Source organism: Meleagris gallopavo, chromosome 19, assembly GCF_000146605.3.
Source record: "Meleagris gallopavo isolate NT-WF06-2002-E0010 breed Aviagen turkey brand Nicholas breeding stock chromosome 19, Turkey_5.1, whole genome shotgun sequence".
Lineage (NCBI taxonomy): Eukaryota > Metazoa > Chordata > Aves > Galliformes > Phasianidae > Meleagris > Meleagris gallopavo.
In genome coordinates this window covers 5,276,822-5,293,960 of record NC_015029.2, presented here as the reverse complement: position 1 = coordinate 5,293,960, position 17,139 = coordinate 5,276,822, and the positions used below count along the sequence as shown (strand labels likewise).

At 45.2% G+C, this 17,139-nt stretch overlaps 1 protein-coding gene across 2 annotated transcripts in view; it reads right to left on the bottom strand.

Annotated features, from left to right (window-relative positions):
• Positions 1–254: 254 nt before the first annotated feature.
• MIGA2 (mitoguardin 2) overlaps positions 255–17,139 on the bottom strand; it is a 22,760-nt gene continuing 5,875 nt past the window's right edge. Inside the window, exons 2-16 of one of the 2 annotated variants that reach the window (XM_003211262.4) lie at positions 15,460–15,699; positions 14,591–14,801; positions 13,357–13,469; positions 11,011–11,128; positions 10,656–10,795; positions 9,064–9,181; positions 8,788–8,888; positions 8,100–8,215; positions 7,179–7,251; positions 6,752–6,838; positions 6,024–6,122; positions 5,405–5,539; positions 4,933–4,986; positions 3,863–3,979; positions 255–3,742 (exon numbers count right to left, since the gene is read on the bottom strand). In XM_003211262.4, the coding sequence (XP_003211310.1) occupies positions 3,542–3,742; positions 3,863–3,979; positions 4,933–4,986; positions 5,405–5,539; positions 6,024–6,122; positions 6,752–6,838; positions 7,179–7,251; positions 8,100–8,215; positions 8,788–8,888; positions 9,064–9,181; positions 10,656–10,795; positions 11,011–11,128; positions 13,357–13,469; positions 14,591–14,801; positions 15,460–15,555 (1,779 nt within the window). In that variant the 5' untranslated portion in view covers positions 15,556–15,699 and the 3' untranslated portion in view covers positions 255–3,541. The remainder of the gene's footprint in view (positions 3,743–3,862; positions 3,980–4,932; positions 4,987–5,404; positions 5,540–6,023; positions 6,123–6,751; positions 6,839–7,178; positions 7,252–8,099; positions 8,216–8,787; positions 8,889–9,063; positions 9,182–10,655; positions 10,796–11,010; positions 11,129–13,356; positions 13,470–14,590; positions 14,802–15,459; positions 15,700–17,139) is intronic. The other variant, XM_031556192.1, reaches the window with a different exon arrangement.

Here is a 17,139-nt window from a genome sequence, read left to right as displayed (position 1 = left end):
AAAAAAAGGAAGAAGCCAGATACAGACAGATATTTACACTTTTAGAACATCAAGAAAAAAAATAGGCACAAGTTTACATTCATTAGTTTCAGATATGGCCGAGAAACATTAACTGAAGAGGGGTAAATAAAATCCTGCTTTCCCCACATCCTTGTCTAAGACAGCACAAGTCATGCTTTTCAAAGCCACACTGATCTTGTACATAAAACAAGGCAGATTATCCTCATTTTTAATATGCTTTTGCTTTAAAGATCATAGAGCCCCTCCTAGAGCCATTCAGTTTAGCACATACATACTGAAGTACTGAGTTTGTACTTTAAGCGCTAGTAAAGCTTGTTACAACTCCCATCTAAAAACTGAAAGTCATGCAATCTGTTTAAGTATCAGAAACTAGTAGAGGATTTTATTTCATAGCTGCTAAGCCATTTCAAATCTTACAAGTGTCAGCAGAGAATGATTTAATCCCTTGAGAAAAAGGGTGCATTATAAAAGAGGCAAATATCTCTTGAGATCTCCCCAAATACATTTTTCATCTACTCCTAATACTGAAGGATTCCTTTGCTAAACACAATATGCTAGGGAAAAAGTTGTTCTGCTGTTCCCTTACAAAGCTGGAGGGCAGACAGCTGCTCAGACATAACCTTTTGCTGTGCCCTGCAAAGCAGGTGTATGTGAGGCGGTTGCCGTTTCAGCCAAGCCCTGCTCTAGAAGGGATCGGTGGAAACAGCCCCAACACCTACTCCAGCTCACATCCAGAGAACTGAATGCAGGAGGGGACTCCCCTCAGGTCAGGGCTCTGAACCCACTGGTCTCAGCAGTACTGCCGAGAGGTGGCGAGAACGTTTTGCATTTCCTCTAAAGCCACATGGGATCAGGCAGGGATGAAGTAGGAGTTGTGGGGGTTGGGGATGTAGGAAAGCGTAGCATTCTCCCCAGGCAAAATAGTTTGTCTCAGCAAACATACTTGGCTTGAGCAGGAACGATTTAGTGCTGGCAGGTGGAGGGGAAGAACTGAAGCTTCAAAAAGCTGCAGATGTTCCTCAGGAACATCCATCTTTACCTTCCCTGCAAGGACAGCATATCCCACTTGGAATAAGGGCTAAGCAAGAGAATAAAACTGTAATAAAACTATTTTTCTTCTATGTCATTGATTAGGAATTTACAATTTTGTAGTTTAAGAAGCTACAATGCAAGTTAGCATTTGCTTCATAAGGACCCTGTTGTAGTGTCCTCCCTTGTGATGTGATGTGAGCCACCAGTGGTCTCATCCATGCACAAAGCAGGCAGGCTGCCCCGAGCACCAAGGCCTAAAGGCACCCAAAGTAGTAAATAAATATACATAAAACACAAAAATCTGAAATGAATAGCACTGATTGTTTAAATTTACAGTCCATCTTATTACACTGAACTAAACGTTTTATCATCTTCAAACCACTACACAAAGCTGCTGAAATTACTCTGTTACAAACCTGCCATACAAGAGCATAAAGCACTAAAGTATTTTTTGGCAAAGTAACTTGCTTCCAGAATTTAACATACATTCAAATCACAGTGTACAAATAACAGGTGTGTCACACTAATACAGCATCCTCTATTTTCTCACAGTATATTCTGCCAGAAGCAAGACACCTCAGAGACCTTTCCTCATTTCATTTGCTCTCTTAAATCCTTCCTATAACAGCTTATTTAATACAGTCTCACTCAGGTCAGCTGCTCCTTACTTCTGCTTCAATGTTGTCCTGTTTATTGCATTAATCTTGTCTCCAGGATAAGCCACATCAGTCTGATGTGTTTACAGAACAGATGTTACGTGCTCTACTCTTGCCCTCTTGCAAGCATCCTGGGAGCATTATTTATGCCTTTTACATCCTCCTGTTTACTTTTTCCCTGCTTACTTCCTGCTTTTAACAGCAGAATCCACATTAGGTTTCTGAAGAGGAAGAAAAATTTTATTCTCCAAGTGCACATACTGATTTTCCATTCGTATGGAAATTCTTACATTGTAGTTCTTACATTCTGCCTCCCCCCGCCATACTCTTAGCTAGGTCAGACTTGCACTTTTACCTGGGATAGACACAAGGGATAACAAATCTAGGGGGAAAAGCAACAACAACAACAGCGATGCTTGTGTTTTTGTTCAAGTCCCCATTTTCTTCTCCCTGAATACCTCCTCGCTCTGAGCCTGGGCTCAGGGACCCTGTGTGGGCAAAAACAGGAGAAAGGACAGGCTGCACCTTCAGCCTTCATCTGCAGCATGACAGTCACAGTGGACTCAGTACATCATTGCAAACCTTGCAGAAAACCCATGAATTTCTCAAGTCTCTTGAGAGCAGCACACTCAAATGCAGCTATCCTAACCTAATCTCCTATTCAGAAAATGATCCAGGCAGACTTCAGGTGCCAGCTGTGCAGTCAGTATCACATCACACGAGAAGAGCCCATCTCAGCACTACGTACACATGCATTTACTATAAAACCAAAACTACGCTGTGTTTCTTAGGATAAACAAAGTATTAAAAAAAAAAAAAAAAGTTTCCTCTCTAGCAGCTTGATCCCAGTTCAAGTACCTGCACAATCTCTTCTGTATATCACATCCAACATCCATCTGTCTTCTGGCCTTTTGTGTAATAGGAACAGGCACTATGCTATACCAGTTCCCTTTGCTTGTGTACTTCACACTGCATTCCTCTTACCTAGCAAGAACTGCTGCTGGCTAATTCTGAAATACAGCAAGGCACTTTGATGGATGTTAAAGACTTTGTGTGTGCACAGGCAGGATGCAAATCCACCCCCTCCTCACAATAACTTGCCTTTAGGGCAAACACAGACCTCAGCAATCTCCTAAGGAAAGATGACCACAGCACAGCAAATCATCTGGCCTGCAAAGAACAGCAATGTGGAGGGAACAGACCAGCTTCCTCAGAGTTACAGATTGGTTACAAAAGTCCATGTTTTACTTCAGTGCTTTACAGAACTACTACTTCCTCCCTGGGGAAAAAAAGATAAAAATTGCTAGTCATGTTGCATGTGTTAAAATATGTGAAGTCAAATCAGCAGTAATATCTGTAGAAACACAGCAGAAAAATAACAGTAATAAAAATCCCAAAGCAACATAAACCTCTTTGAGAAGCCAAGGGTCAAGTGGAAAATTTACCAGTGATGTTCCTGCTCCTCCAACACAACCATAAACATCTCAGGTACCATCTGCCAGATAACGCATAGGCCGAACAGGTACATGGGTTGCCCTATTCAAGAGGGCTGGGCAAAAGTCTCAGCCCATTCAGTTCATGATTTATCTGACACATTAAAAATAGTAAAAGGTACGGAAGGGTGGAACAAAGACAAAATTCAAACCATAAGCTGACAAGTGGTCCTGGATCCATCCCAGCAAACAGTACTGGCTACAAAAAGCAGAAGGTCCCACCAGGCTGCTGTGTGTTGAGATAGTCTTGTGGCCACCACTGACCACTGCAGGTAGTTTAATCCAATTCTGTGAGGAAAAAAGTCCTTATACAAAACTGTTTTCCTCCTCTGATTGCCATCAGATGAGCTCCTTCAGCGGCTCGTTTTCAATGGGAAGTGTGCCATTCATCTCAGGGGAGCTCTCTGTGCCCAGATATCCCAAGAGGATCTCACTGCGCCTCCGTGACAGCTGCAGGATGTCTTCTGCCAGCAGCTGCACTGTTGTGTATCTCACATTGTCCAGATCAAACATGTCCTTCAGATATTGTACTATCTGGTGCTGCAAAGATAAAAGGGAGTTTTACAGTAAGGAGACCTTCACTCATACCTTCCAATACCACCTATCCCATAAGGGATTTTGTATGCCTGCTATGTATATATTACAGGAAAGCCATCCTACCTTGAAGAAACTGCAGACTTCAGCGAGCTGCTGCTTGGGCCCCAGAAAACCAAAGGCTAGAACAGGACTGACATGCTCCGATACGGAGTAGAAGTGAGAGATAAAGCCATCTGGTACCTGCCACAAGGAAGGGAAAAACTGGTAGGTCTCAGTTCTCAGACAGAATTAGCAGCTTGTTCCATATCAGCTACCACAGTTGGAACTACCATTCCAGAAAGCACTGTGCTTCAGTAACCGAAGAGCTGCTTAAGAATCTCTCTTCCTGCAGAATTACAGTTACCCATCAGATTTCTTGAAGGATGACTTGAGCTTTCTATCTTTATGTTCCTAAGCTACTCTTTCAGGAGAAGAACAAATAGAAGAAAATGGAAGGCGACCATCAGGCAGTCCTTACCAACTCTACTTGCAATCTCCAAACTAAGCCAGGAATGAGCGCAAAAAATTCCAGATAGCTAAGATGGAGATTCTGCATGGCAATACAGCTTCCAATGTACTCATTACTCTTTGCATCATCTCACAAGGCAAACCCAGTCATACCAGCTTGTTGTGGGATAGAAGCTGAACACCTGCCAGAGGCCACAGTCCCTGCAGTAGAAGTGGGATTGTGAAGTTGCAGCTTCCTGTTCCCCAGGTCCTCAAACTCATCTGCTGCAGTACTTAAAGAAGCAACAGGTTTAAGGGAAATGCACAAAGTACAAGCTAGCCAGTGGTCAGCACTGGGAGGCAGGAGAGCACGTGAGCCCAGTCACTGCACTGCCAACAGGCAAACTACAGTTCAGAGAGCAACTGAGACCATTCCTATGGGATTGTGAGCAAGGATAGGGAGTAACAAATGGACAACATTATCCTCTGAATCCTCTTATTAAGAAAAAGAATAAACTCAGAACTGTAAAACACTGATGTTGCACTGGTACAAAGAAATGACAGCAGGACCCCAGCACTCTAAAGCAGAGAGAATTCAACTCAGTTCATTCTTACACCACAAAGATTTTGATTTCACCAAGATCTTGGTGAAATCTTTTCAGCTTCAAATGCATTTGATTCTTTCCCTCTTCATTAATTTTGCTTACCATTAGAAGCCTCCTTTTTGCTTTCAGAACAGACCAGCAGGCAGTTGCTAGGGCCTACAATTAACAAAGAGACCATAATTTGCTGGGATTACTCTTCTGAAGAAAACAGCCTGCCAACACATTGCCATTAAAACATCAAAGCAGTGGCCCTTTTGTGCCAACAACTCTAAAATTAGTTAGGAAAAATCTATACGAGCTGGAAGCAGGTTTGGCCACTACAGATCCATTCTAGACAAACCAAAGTGTTTTTGAAGATCTCTAATGCAATCTGGCATAGCTGCCACATGCCCCAGAATACAGACTTTGAGCAGACAGCTGATTTACACGTACTAGAGGACTGCTGTTGAGAGTTTCAAGAAAACATGGTGTTTCTAAAGAGAAAACACTGTTCTGCCAGGCCAGTCAAAGTGCTATATGGTCATCTTTCCTAGCTTTGGCATTGTTGGACACAAGCACTGCCTGGTTAACCCACCGTCTCCTTGAAGCTGTCGGACAGCCAACGGTTGCGCAGCACAGCCAGCACAGAGGAAGGTGGATTCTCCAAATCCTCAAAAGCATCCATGAGGATAAAATCCAGCACAATATCAAAGAAACTCATGCACACCACCTGTCAGAGAGCAGAGCAGTCTGTAAAGGAAACAGGTTTACAGAAAAAAGAGATGGACTTTGAAACAACAAAACAGTGTTTGCCACCAGCATAGGAAGCTGTGTTCATTCAGTTCACTGGCCAAACCCCAGACAGGGGCTGGCCAAGGGGCTTCCAATTCCCGAGTCCAGGAAACCTCCAGTCAAAAGGGCAAGCAAATCTCAGAGCTACACACATTAGCTTGTGCCCTCTAGAAAGAGGATATGGTGGTTTTTTTTCCCCATTATTTTTACTTTCTAAATACAGTAGTGCTAACATTGCTGAAAGCAAGATTTGCTATGAAGCTTAAACACTCAGCCAGGCACTTTTCCCCCTGCCTTCCCTCACAACGTACAATTGCAAAGTAATCATATTTCAGAAGCCATTCATTCACTCCACAGTTGTTCCTACATATCCATTACTTTCCAACTCCTCTCCAACATTTAGAGAGAATGTCTTTACCAACCCCTCTTCCCTCCAGCTCCTGCTGTGTGGTTGGCCAGGTTTCTGGTTTCAGTGCATAACGCAGCATCTCCTCATAGCTTTCCAGAAAAGCTTTGGGATTCTGCAAGAGCAGAGAAAAAACGTTTCAGAAGGTACAGCAGTCATGGACACATTACACCAAAGGCTTACTTCTCTATTTTGAGCTAACAAACATCAACAAATGCCACTGGCGGAATTTTTCAGCCAACACACACTTTGTATGGAAATACTTTTTTTTGTGGGAGTCATGGACAGCCCCAGGCTCAGCTGTGACTCTGTGACTTAAAGCACATACTTAATTGTCTTCAAGGAAGTGGTTAGAGGCACCTATACACAAATCAAGTCCAGTAAGACAAGCATCAAGACAAGTCCAGTCCGTGCAAGCATCTCTCTGTTTGGGAGATGATGTGGTTGAAGCACAGGTTTCGTTATTATTTCCCTTTTCTGTATTTGAATATTCCTATGATGTACTCTGTACCTTCTGCTCTCTCTATAATGAGGCACAGTGTCAAACTGTGGACAGGAGCTGCAGAGAGCCTCTTTCATGAGGATTTGATTGAACAAGATTAAAAACATTGGCATTTTATTTTTCACGGGAGTCACCTATATACAGATGAAGTTTTCTCCTTTCACAGTCCATAATTTGTCTGGTGCATTGGAACAAGTGTTCCCGTGCCCACAAGAGAAACAAGCCACTTTCAAGCTTCCTACCTTTTCAGCTTTTGTCATCAATCCTATCACCATTTGCTTCCCAACCTCTCCAAAAAACAGTTGATTGCTTTCATCCTCCAGCAGCTCCTGCAAAGGGAACAAAAGAAGTCTCCATGAATGGGAGTGACAGCTTCTGGCCAGCTATGCAATTCCCAAGCTTTCACATTCCAACAAAGAAGCCAGGTAATCACCACTCAAGCTGGGTATGGGGACTAGGGGATATTTATTCCTGCCCAAATCAAATCAATGATAATTACAATGTTAATTAACAGAAGCTTGGACTGTTTCTGTTTTTACTTGCTCTAGAGGGAGAAGACTTCAGTCCTACATGGATGTAAAAGAACACACTGCTGGAGGCAATGTGCCATGGGAATGCAGGAACCACAAGGACAGCCAGCCTCACACTCCTTCACTGAACCATTCTCACCTTGAAGGCCTGCCTGACACAGTGCAGCTTTGCAAGGAAATCCTGGTCACTATAGCAGCCAAGGAGCTCTGTCCTAGAGGAAAAGGCAATGAATGCACAAATTTCAGTTCTCCTAATATCTGTGACCCTAACAATGATGCTTTTCTAAGAAAAAAAATTCCAGGCTCTGCCTAGGAGAAAGTAATAAGTGTGTTTCCTTTGTGTAGTTCCCTGGAGGATCACAGTACCTCTGTAAAGGCTGTCACAGCATAGAACCGTGCAACCCAGCCACACAGAACATTATTATTATTATTATTATTAACAACTTCCTGGGATATCCTTTCTTACCATGCACCTAAAAATCTAGAAAATCCAAACAAGCAACAAAGATGCTAGGAGTTTCCTGCCCCAAAGGGCTATTCTTTTCATAGGGCTGTTCAGAGGTAAATATTGTGTTCACATTGCTCAAAGGAGCCCTGACACAGAATCACAGAATTGTAGGGGTTGGAAGGGACCTGTAGAGATCATCGAGACCAACCCCCCTGCCAAAGCAGGTTCCCTACACCAGGTCACACAGGTAGGCGTCCAGGCGAGACTTGAATATCTCCAGAGAAGGAGACTCCACAACCTCCCTGGGCAGCCTGTTCCAGTGCTCCGTCACCCTCACCATGAAGAAGTTCTTACGCACATTCGTGCAAAACTTCCTATGCTGCAGCTTATGTCCGTTTCCCCTCGTCCTGTCTCCACGTACCACTGAAAAGAGACTGGCCTCACCGCTATGGCCGCCACATCTCAGATATTTATAAACCTGGATCAGGTCCCCTCTCAGTCATCTTTTCTCAAGGCTAAACAGACCCAGTTCACTTAGCCTTTCTTCATAGGGGAGATGCTCCAGGCCCAAAGCATCCACACAAGCATCCACAACTCCAGGTGGCACTTCACCTCAACGTCCGGCATGCAACCTTCCCTTCTTTCACTAGCTGCAGGGCTTCTTCATATGCTGCTACTGGTTTTGATAGATGGAATGGTATTTCCTCAAAGTGAAGAGAGTCAAAGAGCTGTAACGGCAGCAAGAAGCATGGGAAAAAAACAAATGATCTCATTAAATATTTGTATATACTTGGGGACTGCACACAAGCAAGACATTCCTTCTTTAGCTGGCAAAGTTTTGTCAGCCCCAGTTATTTCATGCAAAGATATACTCCTTCACACCAGTTTCACGCAGCTCAGTATTCCCTAAAAATACACAACCAAGCCACATTACATTGGACATAGCATTTTTCTCGCTGTTTTAGCATTTTTATACAGTAGACTGGAAGATGACCCAAGATGTTGGTTGAAAAGGATCTCCAGCCTTCCACTTGAAGAAGAATGACTACCCACACTAGATCAGGTCAGTTATGGTTTGTTCTGGGCAAGCCTTAAAAGCCTCCACATAATGAGATTTCCTGATCTTTCTGGGGAGGGCTGCACTACCATCTTAATGAAAAAGCTTTTCCTAACATCTATCCAATCTGGTGCTGTTGCTCCACATTTGATCATTTTCCTTTATTAAGATGATTGGCTCCACTGTCTTTGTGGCTTCCCACCAAGCAGCTGCTCTGCTACGCACAGTAGGAACTTAAGTTACCTCTGCTGCAGAGAAGAAGGAGTCCTCAGAAATTGAGCTGTCTTCATCATCTGTCCGAAGCCGTAATGACCCATCCGTCAATGGAAGCATTAAAGTCTTCTCTGGAGGAGACAAAGAAGCTGCATGTGTTGGAGTTCACAGACTACTATTCCTCCTACAGTCACTATGCTCTCTCTCCCACCCTCATAAGAGCATTTTGCCAACACTCTTCTGCTTTGCTCATGGAAAAGAATGACATAAAAGCTATCTAACTAATGTATTTCACACCCAGCTCACCCAGATCCAGCAGCATGCTGTCTGATGGAAGTGAAGACCCAAACTCCTCCTGGAGGTGGTAGGCTCGATGTAAGAGGGACTCCAACTTCTCTGCAAACTCTCTTTTCTGAGACTCCTCCTTGAACATAAATGCCATAGAATTTACAGATTAAATTACGTGCAAGAGAGAGAGAGAGGAAGAAAAAGAGAGAACTCAATCCTACAACACAGCAAATATTGAAAGGGGAGGAAAGCTTCTATACAGCCTATTCAAATCCTCTGGCATTTTTAGCTTCACAATTTTGTATTCCTGTTAAAAAAGAAAAAACTTTAGTCTGCTATCCAGAGAAACTGATATTTTTACAAGTTACAGATCACTTAACTCTCCTGACTTGTGATTCCCTCTTGAATTAAATTAGGCTGAAGTCATATATCAGAGAACCTGTGTTGAATACAGAGGTGTATCCAGAACTGGATAATGGAGTAAGTGTCCTTAGATTAAGGTGCTGGGCACAAGCAAAGCTTGCTGTAAGCACAAGAAGAAAAAAGAAAAATAAGACACAGCATCTTGCCTTCATGCCCTGTGTCTGCATGCGTATGTCACCCAGTAGACAGAAGCATTAACAAGAAGCACAGGATCTATTTTGCTGTTGGATTTGTTTGCAGAAACACTATGGAGGTTGGTGCCCTGCCTGTGGCAGGGGGTGGAACTTGATGATCCTTGGGGTCCCTTCCAACCCAATCCATTCTATGATTCTATAGGATGCTTCAAAAAGTGACAGCAAGAACCCAGATTTGACTTGCATAAATACCCACTCCAGAAGGCAAATATCCAATACACTTACTAAACTAAGCCCTATTTATGACAGCCTTGAAACACTTTTTACCACTGAGAACTCCTGGAATGTTTGGTATTTAGCTCCTTTCACAAACCTGAGCTACAGCTGCTCTGTTTAGCTTCGTAGTCAGTCATCATGGAGCCTTCTTAGTTTGGATCTCCTCTTTTATCAGAGGTCTGCCCAGCACAGTCATCAGGTCCAAGACAAGACGTTGTTCTAAAATACTTGTTCTGTAGGTGGAACAAGTTACACATCTCCCCCTTCCACTTGTTCTGTGAACGGAGACATTCTTAGCAGCTACTTTGCTTCAGTCATTAATACACACAAGCAGCTGCATCCTGCTTCTCCACTCACCGCCCTAGGAAGTGAGAGTGACCACCAAGATCTCTACTTTCAATATGCTGAAGAGTTATAGACACAACACTGCCAGGCAAAAAGCTCTTTCTTTCTCTCAGGCACTGCATTTATTACAGCCTTTTCCTACTGCAGTCTCTGCTGCTTGAGCAGTTGCATGACAGTGACTGACATGTTCTGGAAGGTGGGCAGAAAAGCTGGGGAACGAGGAGGAGAGACTTATTAGAAAGAAAAGAAAAAAAAACAACCACCCACTCACACTGCATAAGGAAGCCACAGATGTAGACAGCTCTTAAACAGTCTGGCCCAGCTCTGCCCTCAATTTGCTCTTCTTCTATCCTATTAGTTATTACTACTACTAGCATTCTGTCTGGCCTCCAGTTCCCAGCTGCCAAATGCAAGAGAAAAGTGGGGACCTACCTCTGAGGCATTCTCAGACAAGTTCTCTTGGTGTTTCTTGCTGTCCCAGGGCACAGGAGTGCTGGAACTGGCACTGTCCCGCTGCCTGATGGTCAGTGCCTGTTCCCACTTCTGCAGGGCCTCCTCAAACAGCTCCATACCTGGCAGAACAACCAAAGAAAGCTCTGAGATCTTGTAACCAACAGGTGACCGAGTTTAAGTCAAGCACGGGAGAAAGCTTGCTATTAGAACACAAAGGTGAACCTCCACTGCATAGACATACAGCCGCTGATGATCTATGCCACTTCATACCCTATTTTGCTCTTCCATGATAAACAACTGCCAGAGGGTGATGTTAACTCCTGTGTTTGTTTACCTTGAACATAGAGGCTTTCTGCACTGGAATCTCCGATGGCTCCACCATCTCCCATTGCCTGGGCCTCCCACATCCCAGCCGATGCTGGTGTTGGACTCGAAGAATTCACAGCTACCATCTGCAGGAATCACAGAATTATAGGGATTGGAAGTGATCTCCAGAGATCACCAAGTCCAACCCCCCTGTGCAAGCAGGCGAATACCTTTTCAAATATCTCCAGGAGGGTCAGCATTAAAACTCCCTTGCCTTGTAAGGGGTGGTATGAACAATTACCAGTCCCTTCCCATGCAGATTCACACCATGCTGTCAACTGCCAAGAGCTGTTAAGAGGGGACACAAGAAATCCTGCTCTTTGCCACCTGGCACCACAGCAGTGGCTTTGAAAGCACAGAAATCCATATAGGAAATACCTTCCCTCACCAATTTACAGTGAGGCTTCATTAGGAAACAGTGAGGTGTGCAACTATGAGCACAAGTAGGACAGCACCTCTGGAGGCAACAGCCCAAGAAAACTTCAAAGGAACCACTACAACAGCACAAGCATTTTGATACAAAGTTTGTGTCAGCCCCAGCTTTCCATACAAAAGAACACTGGAAGTGGGAGAAGTAACCGCAATCCAAAAAAAGCTGCAGATTATCAGCAAAAATACAGCTGGGGAATTTGGCCAAGGGAAATTCCAGCTCTTTCTTTGTAACTAACCCATGTCACAGAAGGCTGAGCACTAAGATCCACAATGCAAATTGTCAGTTTGCTCAAGTTTCACCCCTGTGCATAAGCATCTTCTGAAGTCTGAACAAACAACAAAGTGCTGGGTTCAGATAAAATCAGTGACCAGTATTTTCATAGTTGTTTTCAGATGACTTAGATAAAACGCCCAAATGTGAGCCTGATGATAGAGAAAAAACTACAATAAATGCCTGATAGATAGTTCTTGCCGTGCCCTCATTGATTCATCTCTGGAGTGGTAATAAATCACTTTGAGATCCAGGACTGCAAAGAGCAATTCACTGCTGCTGACTTAGTAAATAAGTGACAAAGCTCAGGAAACCAGACAAGACAGCAGGCAGAACCTGCAGCTGTGTGAAGGATGAGCTGTTCTCCCATCACATAACATAAAAGCAATGAGGACAACATCACAGAAGTTCAGCTCCCACACAGTGAAGGGGTACTGGAACAGATTTCTCAGTGTGAATATCATTACTCAAGTATCAGCAGTGGAAAAAAGAATTTAGATAGTTTTATGTCAAGAGAAACGGCCTTCAGCAATACAAAACCCAGACAGCATCTGTGGGAAGGGAGAAGCCACAGGGGAATTAAATGGCTGTGAGTCCACGAAGGGGGAGGAGGCCAGGGCTGGGCACAGTGTGCTGTGCACAGGCGCATCCCATGCTGTCCCAATTACCCAGGGAAAACAGACAGGCTGCACACCCAGCACTGCCGCCTGCTGGAGACACACTTTGGCCAGCACAAATTTTTGTCAGCTTTCTGGTTCTTTAAATACCAGAGCGTGCTAAAAATAATGCAATACCTGCATTGTGGCTAGATGATTTTTCCCCTCCCTTCCCCAGCACTGCTAGTGAAACACCAAGCACAAGTGCTCCTGCAACTGATGCCAAGAAGGAGTTTCGTGGCACGTCACGGAGTTGGAAGCTGCTGTTCACTTGTGCCTTCTGTTGCTCCAGTCAGCTTTGAGCAGTGAGGATATCAAACAGGCCCTGAAGCCACAAACATTCCCCAGTGTTTCTACCTTTGATCTCACAAGAGGTGGATATACACAGTGACAGCTTCTGCTTTGAAGGACGTAGATCTACTGGGCTGCGTCCCAGCCTGCGCTGTTTCATTAACAGAGCTATCTGTTTTTGGTAGTTAATGTGGTTTTAAAAATTGAACAACTTTGAGTAGCCTGTATAGAGGCAGAAAGGTTACGATGACACAAAATTTGGTACACCTAACACCCCACTACAAAAGGAAACAAATTTCCCACTGCTGCAAGCCCCAGTAACAACTCATTCTTGCTCCTGTAGGGCATAGATAGCCTGAAGGAATCATGGCCACATCCCACACACGTCCCTCCACAACCTCTTGCTGACCAAAGACACCCTAGGTCTCTTGGTCAGAAAAAACACTGCTCTGATTCCAGAGGCATGCCTGCCTCAGACAGCTCCAGACCATCGCTGTTAAATTACAACAAGGCTGCCCTCCAGTTACACCGTAACCTCTTCATTTCAAGAATCTTGGCATTATCCATCAGCCAGCACAAGCCCATGGACTTGGTGATCTTGTTATATGGAGATGCACTAATCTCTCACCCCTGCTTCTCTCAACCCTTCTGAGAAGGTCCTTACCGAGGCAAGGCTGTGGGAAGAACTGGAATGTTTGCTGGGCTCGATGGAGGAGATCCCGCTGAGCGTGTCGTTGCTTTTGCTGCTGGGACTCTGGACTCTCTTGCTGGAGTATCCTGAAGTTGAGGTCACACAAAAACAGGATTTTAAACCTGGTGGCCTGTGCATGCAGAGGATGGAGACAGGCTCTCCTGTCACAGCAAATGCTGTTGGGCATGAGAACCCCGCAAGCTACAGAAAGTGCAGTCCACATAAGAAACTACAGCAGTCACAGGAAAATCTGGCACAAATCAAAAGAGATTCACTGCAGCTGTGGTTTAAGGAGAAGAATGTCGCCCTGTCAAGCGTGACTGCAAATAGGCAAGGCAGCATCCAATACCTAGAAATGAGTCAGATCTCTTTTATGCTCTATTTCGTTCCTAGACACAAAGCAAGCTGGTATAAAGGGGACCTGAGGCTGAGGAATGAACTTGCATTGCCTTTGATGGTAGGAGGTGAGCACAAATGGAAAGCATCAAGGAGAAACACCTCCAGCTTCCCTTAGGCTGGGCAGAACATGAACATAGCACAGTGCTTCAGTAGTGCTTCCATAGTTATTTGGCATGCTTCAAGGGTTTTTGTTGTTGTTGTTTTGTTTCATTTGTTTCCCTTGCAGTGCTTAATGAGGAGCTGGGTCAGCCTTATCCTGAACAATCAATACAAGTGGGTGAAGAAAGCTCCCAAACTTCAGCAGCTGGGACAGACACTCCTGACCCACAGCTAAGGCCACCACCCTCTCCTGGCCACCCCAGGCAGATGCAGCTGCACACAGCACCCCCAGGCATCACCAAAATCAATGTGCAGCCAGGTCATGGTGTGCCCCAGGCTGTTATTATCAAGGAGGCATGGCAAAACAAATCTATAGACTTTGTGTGGGCAGGGGGATGGGAACTACATGCCTTGGGGAAAACCTCAGTGTCACTTCCCCTCCCCCAGTCACAAGGGTTTTGAGCTCAGCATCTCTCCCTTTCCTAGACTAATCCTGTGTTCATAGCACTGCGCTTCAGATCTCTAATTCCATTCTACATCAATGTAGTGCACAGAAATCACTTTTCTTTCCTCTCTGCCCACTTGCCAAGAACGTTCTATAGTCCCACTGCTGCTTATACATCCCCTTTCTTTGAACACTATTTCAGCAATATTCTCTTCACTCCCTAGCTACATGGTTTTGGGGACTCCCCTTTATTGCAAGACCAACCTTTCTTCACAGAAGAGACCCTTCTGGTTGGCAGAATGGGCACTGTGACGCCTCCAGGCTTAAAGCCACACTTCTCTGGAGCAATCTGCTTCTTTCGGCGGCGACGTCGCTTCAGCTGATGAGCTGCAAGAGCCAACGCAACTGTCCCAAGAGCTGTAGCAAACAGTACCTTACGTAGGCCTGGAGAGAGCCGCAGCTGAGAGAAGACAGACTTTAAACACAAAAGATACGAAAGAGCAACAATGAAAAACCAAAGTCTACCACCCTTTTTTTTTTATATATGTGTATTTTTTAATAGCAGTTGTAAAGATAAGATACCTGAAATGTACGTTGGCATTTCCCTTCCCACCCACAGGACTCCTCCCATTATCTGCTACACAGCTGACGCTTAACAGGAGAGAAACTGCATAGCACCAGTGTGATGGAACCTGGGGAAATTGGTCTCAATTCTCATTGCCAAAACAAGCTGTAACATTCACAAACAGCCCATAACAGCTGAGACCTGAGTCACCCAAGTTCAGCTCTGAAACCCTGGTATGTAGCTGAGCTTTACTATCCCAAACATTGCGTGACTACAAATGGAAAATATACCAATAATCTTTAAATGTATATATGCACTTAGTGCCTTTGAAGAGAAGAAAGGTGGAATTCAATTGTTGTCCCACAGAGTGATGTGGAAACACTTCTTTCACCCTACTCCAAATCCATCCTCACTACTCTGGCCTCTACATACAAACTAAACAAACTGGCAGGTTCTTCCACCATGATATGTCTATTCCTCTCAATTACACAGATTCTTCTTTCTTGGCAGACAATCTCCAGAGACAAAGCCCAAGGAACAGCTGGAAAAGACTTTTCTCTTGTTGTACCTGCCCAAACGTTGTGTACACAAACACGGGGATCTCCGCCACAGTCATTGCCAAGGCCTGGATGATGGACATTCCCTCAGTTCTTCTAAATGCCATGGCTAAAGGACGACCTCAGCACCTCAGGAGTCACGAAGGGGAAGGGCACTTGTGGATGGATGCTGCACGAGCCACTCACACGGAAATCCAGCTTTCATCTGACATCGAGCTCAGTGTCCTGGAGTCAGCCTTCATCCAGCAATTCTGAAGGAAGAGGGAAGAATCAGGTGAGTGAACGTAACGCACAGCCTGTAATTCCTTGTACTGCACTTCACAAACAGCACACCAGCTCACTCAGAGCAGCAAGGCTGCTAGAGCCAAACCTGAGCTTTAAAGCATCTCCTCGTCCATAGCAGCAATTGTTGCTTCTCACACCAAGTACAGGGGTAAGGTTCACAAACTGCTCTATAGTGGCAGCAGGGTCCTTGCACTCAAAAGCTGAAACTGTGCCAGAGATTTCCACATGCTCTGCAATGGGCTGCATGTGGCTGGACAGAACTTTGGGCAGCTCCCATGTAAAAAAATAAAAATAAAAAAATACACATATAAATAACATAATTATTCCAAATAACCACATATGCACCTTAATCAGCATAACTCTGCTAGCCTTTGATTCTGTCACTGTAAAGAGCCACTGAGCAAAGGCTTATTTCTCAATTGGCAATTTCTCCCATGAGGTTTCAAAGCAACCTGAGTTTAGTAGAGCTTTCCTGGCTGTGCTGGAAGCCAGGAAGCAGGGCTCTGCTTCATGTCAAGGACAGAGGCACAAAAAAAAAAGATGCACTGAAACCAGAGAAGTATCTTTTAACCACCACAAAGTTATAAACGCTTTAGCCCTGCTCTCCCTGCCAGGCCAGCCTTCACAGCAATGCACTTGGAAACACTGCCCTTACCTGACTGCAGCCACGCTTCTGCCACGCTGCACTCTGGTGCCTTTTCAGGTGCCTTCCCACACCGACAAGTGAAACCCATCCCGTGTTTTAAAGCCACGTGATAACCCTGCATCTACCTGACCACATCGCTCACTGCAGCCTTGCACCTCACAGCCTCCAGGGCTGGCACAGCCCCCTTAAGGAGCCACATTTGGCAAGAGTCTCAAGGGACCAGAGAGCCAGGAGCTTGCAGAACAAGGTTAAATGTAACATTTTGGCTAGAGCAGAACAAAGATAAGCAAAGTGCAAAGAATCTGGGGGACGCTGTTCAGCCTGCAGGTTACTACACCTGACTGGCAGTGGGGACACAGCACACTGCCAAGGGAAACCATCCATACTGGGCACTGCAGCACAGCCTTGCCTGTCCTTGTCCTTCAAGGCAAAGCAATGCTGGCCCTACCAGGACACAGGCATTTACACCTCGAGCACTGCCGTGCTCCCCTGGGCACCTGAGGTTGCTCCCTATGGGATGCCCCGCAGCAGCACTGCAGCAAACTGGAGCCTTGCAAACAGAGCTCCCTGGGCTGTTTGCATCCTTGGACCAATCTCTATAACCCCGCACATACATACCCCCGAGCACCCTTATGCCCCTTGCACCCCCCTGGGCGCTCAGGGACCTGGCATCCCTGGGGCACCACTCGGGCTCTTTGCCCCCACGGGCCCTCCTGCAGCTCAGGGACCTCTGAGCCGCCCGCACCCCGGGCATCCCTAC